This window comes from Emys orbicularis, chromosome 8 (assembly GCF_028017835.1).
Source record: "Emys orbicularis isolate rEmyOrb1 chromosome 8, rEmyOrb1.hap1, whole genome shotgun sequence".
Lineage (NCBI taxonomy): Eukaryota > Metazoa > Chordata > Testudines > Emydidae > Emys > Emys orbicularis.
Window position 1 is genome coordinate 89,067,083 of NC_088690.1, and position 26,801 is coordinate 89,093,883.

The 26,801-nt window shown below is 39.8% G+C and overlaps 1 protein-coding gene across 6 annotated transcripts in view; it reads right to left on the reverse strand.

Annotated features, from left to right (window-relative positions):
- Positions 1-26,801, reverse strand: part of GABRG2 (gamma-aminobutyric acid type A receptor subunit gamma2) — an 87,861-nt gene that overhangs the window by 47,256 nt on the left and 13,804 nt on the right. For 4 of the 6 annotated variants that reach the window (XM_065410206.1, XM_065410203.1, XM_065410204.1 and 1 more), the window contains exons 1-5: positions 9,752-9,905; positions 7,949-8,016; positions 6,076-6,296; positions 4,077-4,159; positions 3,251-3,388 (exon numbers count right to left, since the gene is read on the reverse strand). In XM_065410206.1, the coding sequence (XP_065266278.1) occupies positions 3,251-3,388; positions 4,077-4,159; positions 6,076-6,296; positions 7,949-7,990 (484 nt within the window). In that variant the 5' untranslated portion in view covers positions 7,991-8,016; positions 9,752-9,905. Of the gene's footprint in view, positions 1-3,250; positions 3,389-4,076; positions 4,160-6,075; positions 6,297-7,948; positions 8,017-9,751; positions 9,906-11,593; positions 11,620-26,801 lie in introns of those variants that run through there. The other 2 variants (XM_065410202.1, XM_065410200.1) reach the window with 2 other exon arrangements.

Below are 26,801 nucleotides of genomic sequence, written 5' to 3' on the forward strand. Positions count from 1 at the left end.
TTCCTCACAGCCCAGCTAAGAGCTTGCACATTCAGCTGCGCTTGGCAGGAAGTGAGGTATCTTCTCTGGGTCACAGGGGGCTGCTATGGCACCAAGTTTTAGGGAACCTTTCTGCTTCTGCTTAGTCTGCTCCTACTGATGGAGCCAGGCCAGCATGGAGTGCTGGGAAGCAGGTGGTTCTGGCTAAGAGGCAGGGTTGGACAGAGTAGGAAATGTGCTAAAATGAAAGAAAAGCAGATTTGGGGAGGCTGTTCCAGACTCCCACTGTCCTAGAACAACTCCCTCGGTGTCTTCCACATCCAACTCTCATGCTGTGCCAGTTCTTCCTGCCACCCAGAAACTCTCTAGGCTCTCTCCCCTCCACATCCAATTAACAGATTTTCCTCCCGCCCCTCCCCCCCAGTATCTTTCCCTCCAGGCCATAACCTGATCCCTATTGGCTCCTCCAGCACACCAAGTTGCCCCCAGTTGCCACTGCTCTAGGGGCCCATGAAGTAGTAATCAGTGACTGTTTATCATTACAGAGAAATGTCACACATGGAGCTACACAAAATTTGGCAGCTATGGTAAGGCCTTGTCAATTTTAGGGAGTTTTTAAAAAAATATTCCCAATGATTGTGCCACTGATCTACACTATGGATCCACCACTAGGACTGCCACTAGTCCAGGTGGATAGCGTTCTAGGGACCAGACAGGTCAAGCATGTGTCCAAATGCCTTACTTGTGCACACACATTGGGGATTTCTTCATATAAGTTAGCTATATGCAAATGTATCCATGAACGCTCGAGAGGCTGACTTTTAAACTCAGTTGAGGAATAAGCAGCATGAAATAAACACATAGGGAACAAAGGCATTGAATTTTGGACCCTGGGTAGAACAGCAGGAAGTATAGCTTGGTTGCATTGCAGACGTGTAAGTGTGAACCGTGGCTACAAATGGAATGCATTTAAGAGTAAGGACACTGAGTAGAAATGAATCTTATGCACCTTGTCGTAACTGCAATTCTCAGCCTGATCATAAGGCACTTAGCTACATGCTATTATCTTTGGCCTCTCTGGCATGCAGTAGCCATCATACTGATGTAGGAGCAGGATTCCCCAGGCTAATTTTGTTTATACGTGCGACCCTGCACACCTGCACTGGGTTGAATCAAGGCTAGACTCAGTTTTCATGCAAATAGCTCTAGCAATAAAAAACCGAGAAAAGAAAATAGAGAGAACATATGATAAACACTACAGGGAGGAGATGCCTATGAACACAATGTTTTTCCAAGTTGTCTGTGCATCCCCAGCAGGCCTTTAAGAGAAGCTCGGCAGGACTAAGTTGCTTTGGAAAGCATTTCTTGTCACTGATCTAGTGTTGGCTAAAGTAGGTTTTTACTGACTTTAAATGCACAATTAATATTGATTACTTTATTTGTTTAAGGAAATGAAAAAGGGCAATGTGCACCAGCATACTAATAACAAATATGAGCTTTAAATTATATTCGTTCTCTCAGAGCACTATCGTGGTTTCTCAGACCAGATTAATGGTCCCAAAGGAAGAGCTTTTCGTTTTGTGAGACTGCATCATTTCTTTCAATGAACACTCTCTTAACATTACAAGGAACATCATCAAATGCTCTTGATTCACAAATGCAGGAAGCAGTGGAACAATGGAACTGAAGCTTGTAGCATGTTCAAATTGTATTACTTTCTCCTTCCAGCCAAATATTCTCCATTAGAGAATGAAAAAAAAACAAGGAAAGGGAAATAGCAAATAAAAGAAACGCAAGCCAAGTTTGAGTGAAGTCAATGTGATATTTGCTGCAGACTTTAATAGAGCAAGACCAGACCCTAGAACCATCCACTTATTCATTGCTGCCTTTTGTGGATGTGCCTGTTTTAGGGGCATGACTGAGGAGAGATGCTATGCTGATTATATATTTTTCCTTTGGGGGTGAGTGACTCAACCATGCCTTACATAATGCAAGTTATTAGTAGCTGTGTTCCACCACTCTCCCCTTGCCCTCCTTTGCGCCTTTCATCTGCCAGAAATGGTGAAAGGTCAAACATTTCCTTAATGAGATGACAAAATATTTTCTACAGCAAGGATGGCAGAAAGTGCTTTAAGACAAATGTGACCAAAGGCTAAGAAGCTTCAGTCCTTTTCTTCCTACCCAGAAGACTAAATATGTCATCAGTGGTTAATATCCACTTTCTCAGGAACTAGGAACCTGACATATCCTGAACCACATTGTTTTCACTGTGTATAATGTACAAACAGGCAGCTTTCAGCACTAGCATACCTCCTTTTGATTATGCTGGCAATGCGACCCTTTTATTAATAATTATTATCATTAATTATTGTCACAAACCCACAGATCTCTTTGAACTTGTGGAATAAAATTTGGTATAATCAAAAGAAACCTCTTTCATTTCAGCATTCCTTTTGAAAGTAAGAATCAACGACAAAAGAAATGTACATGAAAGAATATTAGTATGCAATACCCTTTTGGACCCTTAATAACTTCCACCAGTCTCCAAATGGCTAATCCTTTCCACACACCAATGAGTGTGTGTGTTTCTGACCTGATTTATTAAGTGGCATGCACTTCCCTGCCTAGTTAATGGAGTAATATTAAAAATGGTGACCTTCTTACTTTATCATTTTAAAGTCTATTACACATACTAAAGGAGGGTGACACAGATAGAAATATGGAGCAGAACTACCTGAGACACACCATATCTAGTTCATAGTAGCTTTTAATAATTCAGAGCTAGCCCCGAGTAAGGGGCAGTGTGCAGCTATGTTGCTGCAGCAGGGACTTGTAACTTTGGGTCACGATTCTCTCCCTGGCTACCCCCTTGCTTTGGGGGGAGGAGGGACAGGTATCATCTAGTATGGCCCAATAGTAGCTTATTATCCTCTGCACAACAGCTCAGCTACACAGCCCAGTGTCCTTAGGGATCCAGTAAGGCTGCACTTATTCTCTGCTACCCACTCCCCATCCACCTGCATTGGAGGGGGGACTGTGGCCTCCAAGAGGCTGCTCTCTCCTTCCTGTGCTGCTGAGTGTGCAGGGCAAGCTTGTGCAAGAGACAGCATTTCATTTTGCAGGATACATGAAGATCTGGTGACTCATAAGGAGTTAAAATCAATTTGTTCTACTAATTGCCAGTGCTGAGCTCCATACAATCATATATCTTTTTGAACATAAAACAAAGAATTTGAATGAAAACAGATTAGAAAAAAATAGTTTATCTTACCTGAAGTTGTCTTCACCACCTCAGTAGAATTTCTCAGTCCAATAAAAGTAAACTGGTAGAGCCTCCAAGATCTGGTGTCTCCCACTTCCACCGAACTGCGTTTCCACTGGTAAATAATTTCTTCCCTGGGGTAGCCATCTTCAAGACAATTCCAAATACAGCTTCATACTCTTTTAATTTTTTAATTTTAATTTAAAAATTTACGTTGTGGGAAACATCTTCATTTTCTATTTAGCCAGAAAAATATGGAGCAACATAGTCGGGGGGGGGGGTGTTAGTTACCTTTCAATTCATTTAATATTTTATTTATTTTCCAAAAGCGCATTTTTGGATGCCTCCTCTTTTCTCTCTTCCCTCCCCCCCCCCACCAACTTGAGACATCTAGGGTACAATCTGGCCCTTCTGAAGTCATTGTCAAATTTCCCATTTCACCCTATAGCTTGATTTCAGAGATGTCAACCCACATGCCAACAGTAGTCAATGGAGTGACACACATGTGCAACAAGTGTGACAAAGATCCAGATCACAACATTTATTAATAAAAGCTAACTCTCATGGCAAGCATAATTAAGCATTATGAATATCTGTGTATTCTCATCTACGCTATGTGTTTCAAAGCACATACCATTCTCAAGTATCATTATTTATTATACTATATCTGTGAACATATACAATGTGTACACATTTACAGAATAAGTTCCAGAACCTCCCTGATCCAAATTCAATTGAACACAACAGATTGTGCTGATTTACCCTAGCTAAGAATCTGGCCCTAATTATGCCAGTGCAAATGAAGGTGGAATAGGTAATTTAGCATACTACTTACAGCTGGAAAACTCCAGCGGACAGGAATGTTCATCCATTGGGAAGTTGTGCAACTGCAACTGACACTCAGCATCTATTGTCAACCTAAAGAGAAGAGATGACAAAGATTTAGTATCAGAATATACAGCGCATGCCATAGTAATTTCTAATGAAAACTAGTGTGGCACACAAACCAAGATTCTTATCAACATGTCCCCAGCCTACAAAATATACAAAACACAAAATATTATACACACATAAGTACTGTGTACAATGGATATAATTAAGACATGATGATGAGATTGAAATGGGAGCACGGTTGGGCACCTAGTAATTCTTTGCTCAGATTACTGCCTTTTTCTTCCTTTCTCATTTCATCCCTCATCGATCCGACTTCAAGATCACCTGATACACACCAAGAAGGCAAAGCAATCTGCTCATCAGATAAGAATATTCTGATCTCTAAATATGATTTTTTCACTGTTGTCCTTGTTTAAAACTGTTTGAATTTACCACATGCTCCATAAGTTCAGTGACAGTTTGGGTTTGTTTTCTGTTGTGGGGATGTTTTAATATCACTCACTAGCGTGAGTCCAGTTGGATCTTTCAGGCTTGCAAAAAAGCTTAAGTCTGTGTTAGTAATTCTACCTCGAGGGGCAAGGTTGGCTAGAACATAGTCATACAAATGCCAAGATTCTCACTATTTTCATTAGAAAATCACTTAAGATTTGTTAGGGAATTTAGTGCTCATGAAAGTGAGTGACCAACAGCAGTGGCTACAGCCAGGCATAATTCCGGCATGTACTGTGCAAGCTTCAACACACAAGTCTTTGCTCAATATACCATATTTCATCACTTCCAGTATTCTTGTAATATGGGATCTTGACTCAAGCCAAGATTTATTATCAGAATTTGAATGTTACTGGCGCTGATCATAATATTTAATAGAACTACTGATTACATGTTAATGTCAGATCACTAAAGAGAGAAACTGAGTGTTTTGAGGAGAAAAGTAGTGAGGTCTGAAGAGAGAAGAGAGCATGGTTTGAGATATTAAGACCTATTTAACATGTCAAAAGCAGATGTAGGATGTGATTTATCAGACTGACTTTGATTCACACTGGATTTAAATTCCAATCATTTTCCTATCTCTTCTTCAAAATGTGATGCATAATGAATGTAAAATAACTACAAAATAAAACTCTTGTAATTCAGACATTTCTTCCACCATCAAAAAAAAATTCTTAACCAATGAAGAATGAAGACATTTTTTATTAACCTCTAAGAAACCAAAAGGGAGATACATGAACTGATAGATACGTACACTGTCCTAATAAAACTTTGATGAATATAAACTCAATAGGCTTTGGATCAGACTCTAAAATGACTGATATTACCTCACCCATTTTGTCTTTATTTCCACAAGGATTTCCAGGAATTAAACATTTTTCACCTGGGAGCTTTATCCAGCTCCACTGAAGTCAAAAGGAGCATGAAATGGACTTGAATGAGAACAGGAAACTTTGATGCAAATTGGTCATAAATACTGATTAATTCAATCAATGATTTTAAAATCCTCTAATTTAATAGCTAGAAGAGAAAATGATAGGAGTGGCAAAACAACTGATAAGTGATAAATTGTAAACACAAATCAGGGACAAGATTGTGATACCCTTATATTGAATAGTTCCTTACGCCTCATGTAGTTCTATTTACTTTAGTGAGATTCCTTGAGGAATAGGATAGTAAAATCTGGATGAAAATGAGACCCTTAAACTATGGCAATATCCATCCCTCTAAATAGACAAAGTACAAATGATCTAAGCATTTCGCATTTTCCAGGACATTTTAAAACTAAAATCAGACAAGTTATGTTCTAAGTTATACATTCCAGTTATGTTTAAACCTCTCCTATGATTAGAAATTAATTTATAAGGTATTTCCTATTCACATTGCAATTGCATAAATGTACTTCTTTGGCTTTTCCATGAGGAACCAAATTTAAATTCAAGTGTAAATACCTTAGTGTATATAGCACTCTGCCATCATTCCAGATCCTGAGCATCCTATTGGGCGTTGTTATCCAATGAGCATCAGCCTTCTTGGAGTTTCGGAAAAATGTATCTGGTATCCAGATCTTTCCAACCATGTTACTGTTCAATCGGAGCACTTTTATCGTGCTGTTGAATTTCAGACGTCTGTCATACCAGGTTTGGGCGAAAAATATATCGATTGTGTATTCCTGTTCATTAACCAGAAATAGTAGTGAAAACATTGTGCACGGTAGTGTCAGAGGTGCACTTTTAAAAGCATTTCTCTGAAAAACCTGAAAAAGTATTTGCAGTCACTACAAGAGGGATTGATGCTAAAGCTGGTTGAAAAACTTATTTGATAAATGTTGTGATTTTTATTTTCAAAAATAAGGTTTGATGCTTTCCTCCCTCCCCCCCCCCCATTATTCACCCAGTTATAACTGATAGCTGCTGGTTGTATCTTTTTCAAGTCAGTATGTCCCTCCCACCCTCCAACCAGTCTTAGTTGGGAGAGGTGTGTTTGATCAGTTAGGCAGGGGATACACAATCCCTAGGGTCCTGTGAGGAGGCATGGAAAGAAGGGGAAGGCTTAGCTGAGCTGGAACCTCCCCTTTCTCTTTCCCTGCCCTGGCACCTAGAATGCACATGGAGGTCATGCCTGATCAGGGTGTGGGGTCAGTGGAAGGGAGAGAATTCTCTGCCTCTCCATGTCCTCCCATTGGCCAGTCTGTGGTAAGGAAGGAAGACTTGATTGTCCCTTATGCTTGTCCCCTTGCTGCAGCCATTCTGCAGCTCTTAGAGGTATCGTTTGAACTGTGTTTCCAAGAGGCTGTGGATCTGGCCAGTCACTAGTTTAGGGCATGAGGAAAATATTTGTTTCATATGGCAAGATTGGCAAGGTGTCTGATCAGGGTTTTTTTCTCCTTCCTTGCAGCATCCTGGAGGTCCAATTCTAAGTTAGTTAAGAGAGAAATTTAAAAGCTTTATGTTAATAAGTGACATTTGTAATTTTGTTGCAATTTGCAGTCACTGTGAAGATCAAAGGGGCCAGCTACCAACGGTAAACATAAGAGACCCAGTAGAAAACTGGTGGACCCTATCAGTGTACAGACCTTAAGTCTTCACTATCTAACCTTTCATGTACACCTTCATTCCACCTCATGGGGAGAGGGGAAGAGGATTCAGAGGTGTACTGAATCCTAGGGATCAGGCTGAAGGGGGCCACCCCTAACTATAGGATATTTGACATCAGGTCATTTAAAACCACATTGGATCAAAGGAAATGTCTGGTATCTCTTGTGGAAGGTCTATAACCCTCCAAATATTAAAAGTTAATTAAAATGCAGATCCATCCCTCCATCTCTGCTTCATTCTACTGTGTGTCATGATCAATGTCTGTATTTCTATATCAAACAATGCCTCTAACACAAGTGTTATGATGTACGTATTACACAGGCTGTTTCTGGTTGTGAGATGACACGAATACTAAAGTATTGGCCCCTCCTCACCCAAATTATCAACATGTTCTGGACTGGATCTTGCAAGCCCTTGCCTGATTAAATAAGGGACCACAACATGGTTGCACAATTGTGAGCTAGAAACTGTGTAATAATGTTATTAAACACACTCACACCATTTTCTGATATAAAGAAAACCTCTGCTTCCACTTCCCCTTACAACCATGCCCTACTCTTCTCCATGAGATTGATATAATAAGACTTTTAAAATAAAATACATACAGTGCAGTGTCAAAAATAATGGAAGCATAATTGCACTGCAACTATAAAGGAATTATTGCATGCATCAAACCGAATATACCAATCATTAAAAGTGTAGCAAAGTGTTAAAAACAGTTACCTACCATATTGATAGCATTCACTGGACCGATGCTATTTACATACATGTCAGTGTGAATTACTGTTGGTTTCACTGCAAGTAAAACAATAAGAATTGCTAATACAAATGAAGGTTAAAATCCACTACATAAAAAGTGTCTATTTTGTGTGTGGTTCGGGAGTGGGAAGTAGGTGTGTGTGTGTGTGTGTGTGTGTGTGTGTGTGTGTGTGTGTGTGTGTGTGTGTGTGTGTGTGTGAGAAAGAGAGAGAGAGAGAGAGAGAGAGAGAAACGCACATTTCCAAACAGCAAATATAGTACAAAATAAATTTTACAGCAATAATTCCAGTTCCTCAATAGACAGAGATACTTTAGAGCCAGATTCTGATTGCACTTTTACTGGTGTAAATGAGGAATAATTATTGGACTCAAAGGCAATACACTGGTGTGAGTGAGATCAGAATGATGCTATGCCCATGTCGTGTTGTCTGTGTAGGGGACTTTGTTTCTCAAAAACATATTTGATCAAATGCTCCTCCTTGAGAAAACAAACACTTTTTTCAGAGTCCTCTTACACTGTGTTTCATCATTCATTTCACATGATGGGACTCAATGCAATGTGACGGGCATAGCCTGAAGTGATGTCTGCAGATAAACAATCATTTCATGAGCCCAAAACAACATTTGGGGCTTGCAAAACAGGAATGGAAAACAATTGTTAGACTGATTTTGTTTTAGTTAGGAGTGTCTGGAATTAATATGGTCAAAGTGGGGGAACAATATTTCAAACTAAATTAATCTTTCCAGATTATTTTTATGGATGTTCCACTCCTTTTATTCCCTAAATTCTGGGATTGGGAGAACAAGCCATACAACATTTCTGGTTATGTGTGTTTCACTGGGAATCCCTATTTTTACAATGTGTACGTAAATATTATCATTGGGTGTTACCCACATAAACACTCAGGTTAACTTTCTTTGTGGAGTGTAGGTAAAAATTGTCATCCTTGGTTTTAAACTTTTTCACAGACTTGCTTGAGCTAGCCTATTTCATGGAGCTTGCTGCCCCCTACTTCCCTTTGTTTCTCTAGTCCATGACTTCTCTGCTCCTTTCCACAATCTCATTATTATTATTCTATGAGACCCTTCACTTCTGTAGTTTTTATGATCTGGAATAGGCTTCATATGGTGCTTCCCTTCTTTAACTACTCCATTGCTTTTCTAAGCTCATCCAAAAACTCATATGAGTGAGAGCCTCAGCTGATGAAAATGGATATAAACCTTCAATGGTGCTACGCTCATTACTTCAGCTGAGGATCTAATCCATATCGTCTCCCTTTTTCTATACTCCTTTCTATCCTCTCCATCTGCTGCTATGTATTATTTGTAACTCTGTGACTGTATAATTTAACTGTTTAGAGCATTTAGTGATACTCACCAACATTTACAAAACTGAATGCTTAAAGTTAAACTCCTAACTCAATGTTTAGGCACAAAATAGAAGTGGCCTGATTTTCAAAGTAGTTGAGTTTCTGCAGCTTCAGCAATTTCAATAGAATTTGTGGGTGCTCAGAACTATTGCAAATCAGGCCACTTAGGTGCCTTGAGATGGATTTATCAGCCTATCCTTATACACCCTTATACACAAGCCTGACCTACACATCTTGGCCAGAGAGTTTATGATAGATATTATAAAAAATGAAGTTATATTGTATTATATTATGTTTTCATACCTTCTTTGTGTGGATTATGCTTCCAATACATATATTGCAATGTGAGAATTCTCTTCCTCCAGCCCCCGTTTCAATTAAAAATAGGTTAGAAAACATACCTCCTATGTCAGGTCTCAGTTTGTTGTCATATCCTTCCAGCAAGCCATTTAAAATCAGGGTGACATCACTCTCGTGGACTTTGGGAGTCAAAACCCATGTTTTGTTGGATGTATAATCTTCATAGTCATCATCCCCCTTTTGGCTAGAACTGTGAGGGAAAGAAAATTGAAGAACAAGAAAGTCTTGAAAATCTGAATGTTGGAATTACATCCATACACAGCCCCTTTTGAAAACGTGCTAAATGAATAATCCTGTTCTAATAGCACTGCAGTACTTCACAAAGCATTACACAATGTTGCCCATTTGACGACAGAAATATTGTAGACAGGATGTCATGTATTACCTAAGGTTAAAGCTCACTTTAGTGAACTTTCCTTTGGTATAACAGAGATCATTTCCTGTGTATTCTATGGTACATCAATGCTTCTGTCCTTTGAGACATCTGTTTCTTCTCCTCTTGACTCAGCTGGGGCCTATTATAAAAAAATCTCTCGTTGTCACTTAGTTTATGCAAAACTCCAGTAGAATATTACTTTGTACGGACACCATGTACTTGCATTATTTCCCTTTGAGATGATAACTTGACATATCCTATTAATGACAGGACCAATAATTAGATGAATTCAGACAAACTGTCATGTAGCCTCACTGCTCTATGACGAGCCTGAGTTTGTTGCGCAACTGGAAAGTTCAACACAAATAGTTTGGGACTTGGTTTTCACTTTCACTTTTGCTCACCAGAGGCCAACCAAAAATAAAATAGTCGATCTGCGATTTTTTTTTCTATCACCAAACTAGGACTCACAGGAAATCCAGTAATCCAACTCTCATACTATAGAAAGGGCAAGTCAGATGCTGAGAACTGTAAATTACAGCCTGTGTTTTCTTCGAAATGCCTGGTTCTAATACCAGGGAAAGTGATACTTCTCTGGCACAGTGTTAGCAGATACTGTGCAAGCTCTTTCACACAGCTCTGCCGATGCTCCTCTATCCTGAGCTGCTGCAAGATTCTTCCGATTCCAGCCTTCAGATCGTTCTTGATTTGAGACTGTTATTGGCGCTGAAAACATGCTAAATTATATGGGGTTGGGGTGTTCACAAATAGGAACTAGAAGGAGGTCGTCACACTCATTTTTGCTTGAAAACACAGTCTCATATCCATAATGTGCAAATTATAGCCACACCTGTAAGAGGCACTAGTGGGGAAGGGATACAGGAACTCTATCTGCTGGATCATCAGCTGTGCTGAACTCATGCTTGAAGGGAGGCAACCCTAGTGCAAATAAGTGCGGCCACGGGATCCCCAGCGACCACTCTACTGGCCCAGAACTGCAGTGAGCTAAGAGCCCAATCTTTCATCCTTAGATCACCATCTCTTTGCCTCTGGCCCACTCTGGAAAACCCTTCTGTAGAGGGAAGAAAGGCTGGGTGGCATAAAGCCAACTATGCTTACTCTATGCCACTATGGGATTCCAGCAGCACAAATGAGATTTAACGAGGGTTGAAGATCTGGATCAGTTTCTCTTCCCTTCCCAGTACAATATCATGGGAAGAAGCCTTAATGAAGCTGCTTGCTTTCCCTGGTAGTGATCATGCAAGGTTCTTATTGTCTCTGAGAGGAGCTGAATGCCCTGCCCTTGAAGTCAATGGGATTTAAAGGCATTTGGCATCTCTCAGGAAGCAATGCGGGACTGGACTCCAGAGTGGAAGACAGGGCTATTTGGTGATGCCGTCAGAACCATACATTCCGGAGGAGATAAGGCTGGGACAAAGTCAGCACTACCTTCCCTGTACACAAACTAGCACTTGGAAGCTTATACTGGAGGTAGTGCATGCTATACCCTTTAAACATGTTTAGCAATACCATTGTTGTGTGCACTCCCCCAGGCATCCCTCTGTACTGCTTAGGCATCATGTACCACCAGCCATCACCGGTCAGATACTACATAATCCTCCTCCACCCAGCCTCAGAGAGATGTACATAATTGAGCCTTTAATGTTTATTGGCGATCAAAAGGACAATTTTTAATTGGCACAGTGCTGCATAACTCTCCGCTATGTAGAGACAAACCGGGCATGGATAATTAAATTGGTGAGGGAAGCAGGTTTATTCAACTGTCTGGAGTTTCAAACATTTAATTGCATTTCAAAGGAACGAATCTCAGGCAATATACACCCTCCTGTATGGCTCAAGAATCCATATAATCTATATTGCAAACACGGGATTGGATTATATGTTTTTTAATCTGTATGAAATGCATAGAAAACCCAAATTAATTTATCACAGCCATGAGTCTTTGATGTAATCAATTAAAAGTTTTTTCAGAGTTCCTTCTGAAGCAGAATTTTCTATTTTCCTACGTGAAAAAGAAACTCTAAATAAAACATCTCTTCACTCACAGAACACATTCCTGAGTACGAGGGAGGTGAACAAGGTTTTTAAAACTTGAGCTGCTGATTACAATGGTTAGAATGACAGAGAGAATAGTATTCTTATTTGGCCTAAAAGTATAATACTGAAGACATACTCCACGAAAGACTTTAGAGTCTGGATTCGCAGTTTTATGTTGTCTGCTTCGTACTGCTCTGGTGACACAAAATTGCCATAAACCCAATTTAACTGACCAGTGAAGCCAAGTTTATTACAGCTGTGTTCCATCATCAGAGCAGTGCAAGGCAGCCAGAGCGAGATGGTGAATCTGGCTCCAGGGAGTCAGTGGACAATGAGTCTTCAGTAACTGTATTCTTATCTGAACTAATAGTCAGTCTTTTATGAGTAAACCTAAGCAGAAGATTAGACCAAGTAGGAGTTTTTGTTTAAACTTGGTTATTTTTAATGTTACTCTTTGGTGCCCTTCTTTTACATTTTTATAATTTATATTTTTGATTAAGTGAATATAGATATATTTTAAAATATCCACATAAGAGCTGGTTTACACAAATGCAAATATAACCTGGTAAATGTTGCCTGTGATTTAACAGCAGATTTTTAAATAAATGCATTTACTAGACAAACAGTGATGAAGTTTAATATTGGGCATGCTCTGGATATATAAGAAAGCAACTATTAAATTGTAAATCGTGACCCTGACGGATGAGGCTGGTCATGCTCTGATCAATGCTGGATGAAAATCAGGGACAAAAATGGTCCGCGCTGTAGATGTTAGTTTTATGATCAGAAAACTTGCTATGTGAAAATGGCATCTCCTCACACAACAGAGCTGCACCTTGTGTCACTGAAAGACAAAAATCAAGTTTTTGCTACCTTAGACAGTAAGCATTAATTTTTGCAGAGTCCACAGTTATAAGATAGTGAGCTACAATGCATTCTGCTCATGCATCTACTGCAGAAACATTAATCAAAACCATGCCATTTAATGGATATAATACAGTTTGGCCCACCAAATGTTATTACTGGTGATGATTCACTAGCCAAAAGTTAGTGTTTTAGGCCTCAAGATACATTTTAAGGACTAATATGTAGGAAAGAGTTCCGTCTTTTTACTTGTAAACTAAGCAAATGTGGTATAAAAATCCTACAGAGAACAATAAACCTGGGAACTCCATGATACTATTTTTAGAGTGACTTTTCAGAATAGAACCTGGCTTTAAATTGAATAAATTCTCATATAGCAATATTTCCACAATCATATCAGTATTTATTTCAGAGATCTAAAGTACATACCAAGAAGAAATTCTCTCCTAGCTCTCTAAAATGAGTTTGCTTCATTGTGATTCTGTCTTATTTAAATAATGTATGACTTCCAACTTCTAGCTCTAAAGAGCATTTTAGGGGGAAAAAGAACAATTTTAACAGCTGTCTCTTGTTTATTCAATGTTGAGTAGAATTTACAAATTTGTAAAAGTTCCCTTTGGCAGTACATGAAAAAAAATGTTTAAAACTCTTTTTCCTTGTGTGTTTTATATACTTACAATCTATTGGTTTGAATTCTTTAATCTGTTTAAGATTAAAGTATGCCCAATACTGCTAATCTCTCAATTATATGTAGATATGAAGGACATATATAGCATTTTATAAGACCATGTCTATTACATTGATAGAAAAAGAAAATATAGTGCAGAGCCGAATGTATATGGAAAATAAAAACTTTCGAAAGTGAAGAAATGGAACACAGTAGATGATGCAATAGGAGCTAGAATGCTAGAGGAGCAATAAGACTTCTTGAAATATCATGCATAGTTATCTATCTAATTAGGCTGGAAGCTCTTCTGGTCTGTGTTTGTACAGAGCCTCACACAATGGCCCAATTTTGATTGGAGCCTCTAGGTGGTAATGTAATACAACTATATTATTAAGTATTATGATATGCTCTTTTAAAAATATTTAAGTTGAGAACATCTCCTCATAATACCAATGTTTTCTATTCCCAATTGACAGTTCCTGAGTGGTGATGAGCACCCGTAGCTCTCGTTGACTTCATGGGGACTTGCAAGTGGTCAGCACCTGGCAGGATCAGGCCTAATAGTATTAAAGGATGGGAGAGTTTAGGACTTTTCAGATTTTTTTTTCGAGACTTCTACAGACAACTTTGTTGATTGGCAGCACACTAGTACTAAAGATTCCATTTCATCCTTGATGATGAATTGCAGGAGTGGGACAGTGATCTGCTTGCTCTCCAGGGAGGTGGTGTCTATTAAACCTTCATCAGTTGCCACTTCTGGCCATTTTGAAATCCCAGACCTAAAAGGAAATCAAAGGCTTCAGGAGTGATTTAATGAAGGGACAGTCAGTCTGATACCTAATGAAAGTTATGTTCTTAAAGCCCCATTCATATTCTTAAGACCCTCTGAGCCCATATTATCAGAAACAGACTGGTCTATCTTCCAAGTGTTTTCAGCATCATGAAACTAAACTGGTAAAACTCTCCTATCAAGATTATTTGGAAACACTTAAGGAATTATCTTTTTTATCCTTATGAATACTAGAGGACTTCAGATGGAATACTCAAACGAGTAAGCAAATGTACATTCCTATCTTGCTAATGTGCATTAAAGCATATTTTTTAAGAAGTTAATTTGTTTTAGTCATTTTGACACAATGATATGCCCTCCTATCCTGTTGACAGCCTGGAAGAATAAAATATATGAATTCAAGCCATTTTATTAGAGGTGTTTGGTCTACTGTTTTGAGGTAGAACTTCCTGAGTTCTAATCCCTGCTCTATGCCAACTCTTTCTCTAGTTTTGGACAAGTCACTTAATGTCTCTACCTCAGTTTTCCCATCTGAAAAATCCAAATAATAGTAATACCATCATAGGTCAGACTCTGATCTCCTAGCTTAATATTTAATAGAACTTCTATTTCAATGGGAGTACTTCAGTAAAATACTATTTAGTGTGACTAAGGGAGTCATAATCAGGCCCCTAGAAACTGATCCTGAAAACACTTATGTTCCTATATAACCTGCCATGCTTGAAGAGTTACTTATGTGCATGTTTGCATGATCCTGTTTGCATTTCAGTGGAACTCCTCACTTGACTCAAGCTACTGACATGCATGTTGGCAAAGTACTTTGAAGATGAAAGTTGCTAAAGACTAATCATTATTTATTAAATTAGATCAGAGAATGCATGAATTTAGATCTAAAGACACCTCATCCCACAAGACTGGGAATCAGGAGATTTTAATTGTATTTAATTTATGTGTATTTAAATGTGTCTGTCTAAAGCTAAAGGCACACATGGATCAGTCCACAAATGCATACAAAATTCAGAGTCAATTCCCAGTAGTGTTACAGATTTTGGACTTTGAGTTATATAGCCTTTTTTGTCTCAGCTTTCCCAACTCTAAAATGTGGATGGCAATACCAGCCCTACCGTAGAGTGGACTTAGTATTTAATTCGTAACGTTCATTAAGCTCTTCAGATTATAGAAGTGCAAGTCTTATTCAAGTTGTTAACTATTATGGGCCAGATCCTTAGACCCTATGCTGATTTCATAGAATCATAGGGTTAGAAGAGACTGCAAGGGTCATCTAATCTAACCCCCTGCCAAGATGCAGGATTTGTTGTGGCTAACCATCCAAGACAGATGGCTCTCCCAGCTCCTTTTCAAAATCTCCAGTGAAGGAGCTACCACAAGCTCCCTAGCCAGTCTGGTCCATTGTCCTACTGTTCTTACAGTTAGGAAGTTTTTCCTGAGATTTAATCTAAATCTGCTATGATGTAGTTTGAATCCATTGCCTCTAGTCCTGCCCTCTGTCATAAAAGAACAACTTTTCTCCATCTATTTTTATGGCAGCTTTTCAAGTATTTAAAGACCGCTATCATTTCCCCCACTTAATCTCCTCTTTTCCAAACTTAAACATACCCAATTCTTTCAGATTTTGCCGATGTGGCTTGCATTCCATCCCTTTGATCATCTTTGTCGCTTGCCTCTGGATCCTTTCCAGTTTTTTTCTACATGCATTGACCAAAATTGGACACATTACTCCAGCTGAACCCTAACCAGTGCTGAGTCCCATGGTACCTCCCATGACTTGCATGCTATGCCTCTATTAATGCAACCTAAAATCGCATTTCCTTCTTTTGCAACAGCATTGCATTGCTGACTCATGTTGCAATTGTGATCTACCCCAACTCCCAGATCCTTCTCAGCAGTGCTGCTGCCAAGCCAGTTTGCCCTCATTCTGTATTTGTGTATTTGTTTTTCTTTCCTAAGTATAGCATCTTACATTTGTCTTTGCTGAATTTCATTTTGTTTTCTATAGTCCATTTCTCCAATTTATCAGTGTCCCTCTGAATTTTAGCTCTATCCTCCACAGTGTCGGCAACCCTCTCCTCCCCAGCTTTGTGTCATCTGCAAATTTGATCAGTATGCTCTCTGTTTCTACATCAGGTATGGCATTATAGAAGTTAAACAACACCAGACCCAAAAACAGATCCCTGTGGAACCCCACTTGAGACCTCTCTCCAATCTGACATCATTCCATTAATAGTTATTCTTTGTGGTTGTTTAACCAGTTATGTATCCACTTAATGGTAGTTCCTCCGAGCCTGCATTTCTCCAGCTTACTTATCAGAATGTCATGTGGTACTGTGTCAAAATCCTTGCTGAAGTCCAGGTATATTATGTAGGTATACCTCATCTGTTAGCCAATCTTGTTACGTGCTTGTAGAATGACTCATCTACTTCCTGTTCCTGATTTGGTGATCTACAAGAGACTCCCACCATAACATCACTACTATTCTTTTCCCTTTTTATCCTCACCCAGAGACTCTCAGTACGTCTGTTGCTCACTTCCTCTTGGACCTCAGAGCAAGTGTATTCATTCTTGACTTACAGCGCAACACCTCCTCCTTTTTTCCCCATACCTATCCATCTGGAACAAGCTGTATTCCTCTATGTTGGTACTCCAATCAGGTGAGTTGTCTCACTAAGTCTCTGTAATGCCAATTAAGTCATAATTTTCTTCATATACCATGACATCCTGCCAGTGGCGCCGGAACCCTTTTAATAGTGGGGGTGCTGAAAGGTGGGGCCGGACAGGGGTAATTGGGCAAAGTCTGAGGGCAGGCATGGGACCAGAAGTGGAGCCACGCAGCCAGGACCCTGTGTGCAGTGCCAGCAGCAGAGCCCCAGATGTGGGACCAGTGGCCAGGACCCTGGGAACAGAGCCCCAGGAGTGGGACCCTGGGCGCGGGGCCAGCGGATGGGAAGAGGGTCTGGCAGCCAGAACCCGAGCCCGAGTGCAGTGCCAGGGACCAGAGTCCTGGGCACAGGGTCCCGGGAGCAGGGCCCTGGCGCGGAGCCCCATGCACCGGGCTGGGGAGTGGAATCCTGGGCACAGGGCTAGCGGCGCCACATAAAACCTGGGGTGCTACAGCACTCCCTGCACCCCTAGTTCCTGCGCATATGCATCCTGCTTTTAATACCAGCTGAGGATCCAGTCCTCTATATTTATTGCAATACCAACTGTTCACACTTCTGGTGATCACTATTCTCAGGAGGGCAAATGTAGTCTCTATATCCCTAGTTATGGAAGCCCTTTGATGGTATAGATGGTTCTCTTGTGCAAGCAGATGAGGTTTGCAGCCCTTAACTAGCACAAAGCCAAGTTCCCTTGACATGTGCTCTTCCTCAGTGCACAAGAGTGGAGGATAGCAGGGTTAAAGGATCATCCCTTCCAAAGTATCCTGCTCCCATGGTGGAGTTGTGTGGTGCTATGGGGAGTTACTTTATTCAGTCAGTGGGTTGATGCAGCCTGTGAAGAGCAGCTCCTCAGCTCTTGGGAGGGGATACTTTCCTCCTCCTCTTCTCTTGGCTGTCTAGGGAGACACTCGTAGTGCAACTCAGTACTAACAGACATGGCCAGTGTGCTCATATGTTACTCTTTAAATAAATACGAAGAATGGAAATGCACATCCTCATTGTGTATCTGCTCCTGCTCCTAATATTTTGCCACTACTTTAAATGAGGTTAAGGTACAAGAAGTGACCTCAAAAATGACATTTCAATGTCTTAAATATATTCTCCCTTAGAGATTTTGGAGTTGAGTTTGTTTGGTTCACAATTCAACATAACAGGCCTAATTATCTATTTCTATACTATCATGATTTATTTAGTTTCTTATACAATGCCCATCATTACACTTTTGGATTGCCTTTTTGCTAGCCCTCATTTAATCTATGACTATTCAGGTTTCTGTTTGCAAAGAGTAATGTATGTAGCTGGCAGTTTCCTCAAGGGGAGATCAACTCCTGTTTGAAGTTTATTTGGAGTAACTCTAATCAAGTCAAAATTATCCAAATCAGAGACAAATTAATATAATTGAGAGGTGAATCAGACCCACAATTTCTTGGCCAGCTACACCTAGCATGTGAAAATCAAGCTGCACTCTTTCTGATTTCTATATTGTCATGATCAACAATAGTATTTTTGAAATCTAAATCTAGGGACAGATTGTTGACCACATACTTCTACTAGTGATGAATTAATCGTGCAGGTAATCCCACTGAAGTTATGGAAACAACTGTTCATTGATGGGAGTAAAGGGTTCACAATCTGGCATTTAGCAAACAATTTGGTTGGTGTTTCAGGAGGTAGAATAGAATGCCACTCACTTCTCTCCAGCTGTAATGGCCCACACGTAGCCTCAACATTCAAACCTGGGGCCAGATACTCAGCTGGTGTAAATCTGCATAACTTCAGTGTCTTCAGCTGAGATATACTGATTTAGACCAGCTGTAGCTCTGTCCCTTGATTTTTTGGCCATGTCAAAGTTTCCCATTAAAATAAACTTCAAACAGGAGTTGATCTCCCCTTGAGGAAACTGCCAGCTACGTACATTACTTCTTGCAAACAGAAATCTGAGTGGTCATGTTGTGCCTGAACAAAAAACCTGTAACCGTCCTGGACAGTCACCGACTAATTAGTTCAAATCTACTAGAATATGTTTTGTTTGGTTGTTGGTGGTTGTTGTTTGTTCACAATCTAATCTTTTATATCAAAAAGGCCATAAAAGCCAAGCCATAGAACCTGCAGCAGGCAGTTAATCTATTCACACATACAGTAAATCTTCCACTAAAAGCACTGCTGTTTTCTCCCTCACACTGAAGGATTGCTCTCTTCCTTCGTAATACTATTTAACTTAATGAATGCAAGTAAACACAGTCAAGCTAAACTCATTCTCTGATACGTAAAAAAAAAATTATCCCAATCTGTCTGTCATACATTATTCATAATGATAATGTGCTCATTCAGAGGGAAGGACATTTTCCATGTTCCCATTGCGGATACAGTAAGGCATGAGACACTGTGGAGACTGGAGTATTTTCAGGAGGTTACAATATCTCTGGAGATATAGTCACTGTCGTATCATTTCTGGTTGATTGCAAATCATAGTCTATGTAAATCTATCTCAATTAAAATGGAATATATGTTTACATAAAATCATGGGTCAAAACATTCGATCCTTCTATCTTAGGTACATAGATAGCCACCACTTCCACACTGAGTCTCCCATAATCTTTAAGTCCTAGGCTAGTGCTTTAACCAATGGACAATGTTTCCCGCACTACCCTTAATTCTTTATTATTATTACCAACACAATTTCTACAGTCGTGTCTTGAAGCTCCAACCCAGTTGTCGTTTGGAACTATACAGTCACGTAACCAAAGGATGGTCCCTGTCCCAAAGAGCTAACTCAGTATGTAGCTCCATTGAAATCAATGGAACTACTTGCAGAATACAGACAGGCCAATGCTCAAAACTTTTGAAGGTATAGTAATGTTAGTCTTGGGTGTGATTTTTTTACAGCATTTTTATTCTGGCAAAAGCCACAAGGTAGAAGCAGTTAAACCTGCAAAAAAGTGCTTTCGCCAGCATAGCTTGTTTTATTCAGGGAACTGGTATGAGTTATACTAGCAGAAGCACTTTTTTTTCCTGGTACAAGCTGTGTCCATATTAGAAGAGTTTGCTGGTAAAGCTATATAGGACTTAGGTACTAATGATTGTCAGTAAAGGTATCATAGTCTGTCTGCAAATGAGACTTATCTAGACAGCAACATGGAAGGGTATATCGAAGTAGCTGATCTGATTTACAACTCGAGTACTCCAGTTTTACAGTGGTATAATTCTATTGAAATAAAAACCGGATCACCAAAACACAGTATATGTATTTTTTCTAATTCTCCCCCCTTTAGAAGAATAACTCTATGAATCTGTGAATGGCTTTTTTTCCCCATTATTGCTTGGGCTGTGATCACATTCACCACATAAGCATGTGACATCCTGCAATTACGACACATTACACTACACACAGCTAATAGTTTCTTTATTCCATGAATTTTTAACCAACAACAGTTACATACTCCAATCAGTCACACTAGCATAGAAATCAATTAATTTTTCCAGAAGCAACTAGCTAATTCCCAAGGTAACACACACACATATGTCACCCACATTGTTTCTTCTAGGAAAAGCAGGATATGAACTTAAAACAAAGAAGCCATTTCTGTCTCAGGGGAAAAAAATATTAGCACAAATCTTGTAAATCTAACAAGTAATTATTGGGAAATAAATTAATGTCTGTTCCTTTACTGCTGCCGAGATAAAAGGGTGATGAGCAAATTGATTAATAGAATCCTAAAATCATAAAAAGTAAAGAGGGAAAAGATGGTGCATATAGTTCAACATCTCTGCCAAAGTACAACTGTTCTCTATGGTATATTTTCCAGGGATATGACACCCAGCGAGCAAAGTGTCATAGCCTGAACCGTTCAAATGATTTAAATATTCAACAAAAATATTATTGAACTTTGCAGATTTATAATTAAATAATCAGATTGAAACTCAAGATGTCTAACAGTAGTAAATGCTGTTGAAACAGACAAAAGATAAATTACTAGAGGCCCCCCAACTGTAGTTCAATACAAAGAACTATGAACAATTGTCAGAAAAAAATGCTAAGGGAAACAAAAATGCCGGGAATTTCTGTCTTATTTGTCTGTCTATATATCTTGTCTGTCTGTCTGTCTGTTAAATTGTGCTCATTAGTGTTGTATCTGAGCTGTTAGTTGGTCCTGTCATTGCTCTTTCTTCAGATATGGATATCCACAACAAGCATCAAAATGTTTCACTTCATTTATTTAACATTTATATGATTATAGCATATGAAGCAATCCTTGATTTAATTGTGTTGACTGCTGCAAGATTTAGTACATTTAACACTGCAATTTTACCATAGTCTGCAGGGATCTTAAAGCAGCCACACTGTATTTCCTTGATATTGCATGGTCCTCATCTGAATTAATAAATTCATATTTTTAAGAAAATCATGTTCAAGAGTAAGAGGAATTAAACTTCAGAGTTACTCATGTAACTGGGGTTGTTCTGTTAGATAAGGATTTTATTTGGCTCCTAAATATGATTTCTCTCCTTATATTAAAAGACAAAGGAGCTTTTAGTCAAATCACTGAACTAATATTAATAAATAATGTGACTCTTCTGGGGCGGATTAAGACAGTATTGACTACCCGAAGTGTTCAAAAATTATAAAGTATGCCCTCAAAAGCTCACAAGATTGACTTAAAATGCACGAGATTTCCAATATATATATATATTTACCTTACAGTTTTCAAGTTTTTGAGGCATACATTTTCAAGCTTTTCTCTACCATGAATATTATACCATGAAGGTTATAAACTCACTTATGGCACCTTTAAGACTAACAGAAGTATTGGAGCCTGGCTTGCGTCTGATGAAGTGGGCATTCACCCACGAAAGCTTATGCTCCAATACTTCTGTTAGTCTTAAAGGTGCCACAGGACCCTCTGTTGCTTTTTACAGATTCAGACTAACACGGCTACCCCTCTGATACTTGAAACTCACTTATGACTCATGATTTATGTCATCCTATGGCTTGAGGCACTGGAGCTTTAAATAGAAAACAACAAATATTGCAAGACTCACAATTTAATAATAAATACATCGATTCTAAGGACAGAAGGGGCCATTGTGATCATCTGGTCTGACCTCCTGTACAACACAGGCCATAGAACTTCCCCTAAATAATTCCTTTAGAATATCTTTTTTTTTTTTAAATCCTATCTCGATTTAAAAATGATCAGTGATGGAGAATCCACCACCACTCTTAGTAAATTGTTCCAATGGTTAATTAGTCTTGCTGTTAAAAATTTACACCTTATTTCCAGTCTGAGACCAGGAACATTATTTGCAATTAAATGGGGTTCAAACCCACAAAAATCACTGAATAATCTTCCTGAAACTAATCAGAGTTAGAGGAACCCAGAGGGCTAGTCACAGCAGAAGACTCTTAAATCAAGGAAGAAGCCTGGAAGCCTCTTCAGAGATGGGTCCTGGATTTCAAATGTACCAGGATCATGGTTAAGACACATCTGAAGTTTACTTACATATTGAAACTTGCAGCTTTACTTGGTTACAGTGAATATCCCTATGGATTTCTCCTGAATATGGCAATGTCTGTCAACTCACAACCTATGAACATAGACCATGCTTTGGGTTCTACAGGTCTTCTGACAGTCATTCAACCTCACTGGCACTAATCAGCCATCTCTAGCCTAACACAACTGTTGTTAAATCTCTTCAGCGACTCCTGCTAAAATACTGCATGACATTCAAGACTTTATTAGTCACTATAAAGCTGTTACTCACAAAGGACTGGTTTATCTTTCAGTCATTCTGTGTCCACCCCCAAGACATTCTCTCAGATAAGCAACTTCTTGTTAACCACATGATAAATGTAAGTCCCTCAGTAGCTGGGATTTAACCAGCTATGCTCCACATATGTGGATTCAACTGAGGTTCAAAATCCAGAATTCAAAGTTTTGTTTGCTTTCTATAATAGTTCCTGGGATTACTTTTTATAAATCCCCTTGGGAATACATGTGAAAAGTGCTGTGTCAATACATATTTCATTTTATTGTAAGCTGTGATTTGTTGTGTATTCATTGAGATGGAAAGGAGACATAAAGAGAGCTGAATGGCTCAAAGGATTGTACTAGGCTTTGGTGTCTTTCATATCTATGCTATTGGTTCAAATCTAGTCCAGACTGGTAGTAACTGAAAGTAATGAAATGGGCTGGTGGCTTCTGGCCAGTTCCTCAATTGTTGCCAAATTACTGGGAATGGACACCATTGTTGGCAATCTCAGCAGAGAGGTCAAAGGTTAAATGGGAATGTACCATGAAATGCAGCATCCCACCCAAAAGAGGTATCACCAGTAAAAAGCTGAGGTGCACTGGTTGAGGGAGTTGATGTTGAGGACTGTGATAAAAAAAGGGCTTTCATTCTCCAGTTCTGTCAAGATGAACTTATACATGTAGCCAATGTTGAATTATCTTGCAATGCAGGACTCCCTGACAGAGATGCTTCAATAAAAGCTATGCTAGCCGGTGAGAAATGTGTACAGCAAGTAAGGAATGGGGAGAGGAGAGGTTTAAATATTCAATGAGCTGCAAAAACAACATTTGTACCTTTACAGAATCTGATGGATTCATAAAAGTGAACAAGTGATTCATACAAGCACCCACAATATCAGATGATTATTTCAGTTTATCATAGGATTCAAACTGAGCTGAACATTTTATAAGAAAGTTTTCTCATATTCTATTTCTTGGAAATTATATAATTTACCCACCTTCCTCAGGTTTTTTGCTTTGTTTTTCTAATGTGCTTATTTAAGTGGCAAAAACACAAAAGCAGCCTTTTTTGCAATACGTCACCAGGTTTGATTTCCATTTGGCCAGAAAAAGGAAGAATAGAGTCGTAGAGTTTTAAGCCCGAAGAGACCACTAAATCATCTAGTCCAGATATCGGCAACCTTTGGCATGCGGCCCATCAGGGAAAGCCACTGTTGGGCTGGGACAGTTTGTTTACTTGCAGTGTCCGCAGGTTTGGTTGACCGCAGCTCCCACGGGAAGAGGTGGCCCAGCCCGCGCTGCTACCCGCAGCCCCCATTGGCTTGGAAAGGCGAATCGCAGCCAGTGGGAGCTGCGATCGGCCGAACTTGCGGACGCTGCAGGTAAACAAACTGTCCCAGACTGCCAGCAACTTTCCCTGATGGCCATGTGCCAAAGGTTGCTGATCCCTGATCTAGTCTGAGCTCCTGGATATCACAGGCCACCGCTATCACCCTTCACCCGCACACTAAACCCAACAACCAAATAGAGGTATGTATGGAATGTATGTATGTATGGAAATGAACAAGAGGAGAAATAAGTGTGGGTAACCTTTTCACTTTAAATTCTTACTTTGTTCCAAAGTGTTTGCCTATAGCTAAGCATACAGTCATGCCCCTAGGAAAATTATGATCCTCAAATGGGTATTTGCAGTTTTTGAGATCCACACTTTCAGAAGTGGTGTTTAACTTTGAATGCCCCTAATTCTGTGTGCCAAACTGGAGATACCTTCAGCCTGACTGGCATAGCTCCCATTGCTGAGCTTTCATGGTGTGACATTTTGTAGATCATCCAGACCAGGAATGGGTTCTGTCACCACCTGCCCTGTAACCTTGAATACTGAGCTTCTGTAGCTCAGATCCTCGACACCCCTAGCCTATCCACAAGCACGAGGTCTCACCCTGGCTTCCACCAACCTAGTTATTCCTTGCAGGGTAACACCAACAGCTCTTCTGGTCCTGAGTCTCCCCAAATCCGTCCTTCCTGAGTTCTTTCCTGCCAGACACTTGGACTTTTCTCCTCTGGTTCATCACCCCCAAAGTTGTGAAACCAGTCACCCAAATACCAGCTTAATCTGTCCCCTAGACTCCACACAGTTTGCACAAAAGAGACCTGCTTGGTGTAAAAATAATTTTATTTAATAGAAAAATCAGATTCAAATATGAACTAGTAAGGGAAAGCAAGCATATACAGGTTACCCAGAAAATAAATATAATGACAAAATAGGGTGACCAGATAGCAATTGTGAAAAATCAGAGGTAATAGGCGCCTATATAAGACGAAGTCCCAAATATCGGGACTGTCCCTATAAAATCGGAACAAAACCTATGACGAAACCTCAGGCTTTACATTTCCATATTAGATAAAATCCCCTTTCTAATACAAATTACCTATTGTCTTTGGATAATTTCCCAGTGGACCCCCAACCATAGGGGGATCCAGCAGAGCTAAAAATTGCAGTGCACACATTTGAGCTCGGTCTGGAGCCCAGGCTTGGAAATCTGACCAGGACATGGGGATCTCAAAGCCCAGACTCCAGCTCAAGCCCAAACGTCTAAATTGGAATTTTTAGCCCTACAGCCCAAGTCCCATGAGCCCTAATCAATTAACCCAGTCTGGGACACTCAGTGGCCTGGGTTTTTTATTGCAGCATAGACATACTCAAACGTGCCCCATTCCAAGGCCTGGTCTATGACTCTTCCTGGGATAATCACTACTTGTTGCATAGACTCTAACCAAACATTTTTTCATGTTTAGAATCCCATTTTGGGGCTATAAATGTGATGTTAAAAATGAGTAAAACTAATAAAATAATCTAAATGTTAAAATGTAAATGCCTTCTGAATTTCATACATTCTCATCTTCCATGCCTCACGGGCTGGTAATACTGACCAGAGTATAGGTTATTGGAATGGGACTCAGGCTCTTCCATTTATTTGCTGTATTATAATGCTTTGTGATCTGTGGATGACAAGCACTGTGATAAATATTATAAATTATTGGAAGGACAGTTGAGAAGGAAAAATCTTCCTGCTGCTGATTTCACAATGGATTAGTTACCCAATTTATTAGCCAAATGCGTAGGTGCTGAGTTTTTCTTTTCCCCTGGGGTGCTCCACCCCCGCCCTGCCCTGAGGCCCCGCCCCCACTCCACCCCCTCTTCTGAGGCCGCACCCTCACTCCACCTGTTCCCGTCCCTGCTCCATCCCCTCCCTGAGGCTCCTGCCTGCTCTCTGCTCTCTACCTTCCTCCAAGCACCTCCCCCAGCTGCCAAACAGCTGTTTGTCGGTACATCCAATCAGTGGTTTGGCGGTGCCTCCAATCAGCTGTTTGGCAAGGCCCTGATCAGCTAAGAACCTTAATAAGAACCCTGTGAGGTATGTGGTAAGAGGTTCAGTTATTGGCAGGTTAACAAAAAACAGTTTTCCATAGGGGGAAAATAGACTTTCTGCATATTCTGTGTAAATCAATGTTTTAAAAAAAAATCTTATAAACTGAGGATTATTTATATTTCTTGGGTGCTATCATGATAGTTGACTGCACCAGGTAACATACAGTCCAAACTGGAATGATAATATAATGCAGACATAGGAACCAGGGACTAGATTTTCTGTAGCCCTACACAAAGAGCACATAGGAGTCAGAGGAGACAAGGTCTCCTCATCTCCTTACATGGTTGCATTTGGGTGTTCCCATTGTGGCTTGGGTGCCACGGGAGGAGAGCAGGGGCTGCACACCCAACACTCCCTCCATGGGAAAGTGGACTGGTGGGGTTGGAACCAAGACAACAGCCTACTTATACACCGGATAGTGTAGCTGGCCAGGTACAAGGAGGGAAGCACCTTTAAAAGGGAAGAAGTAACTTACT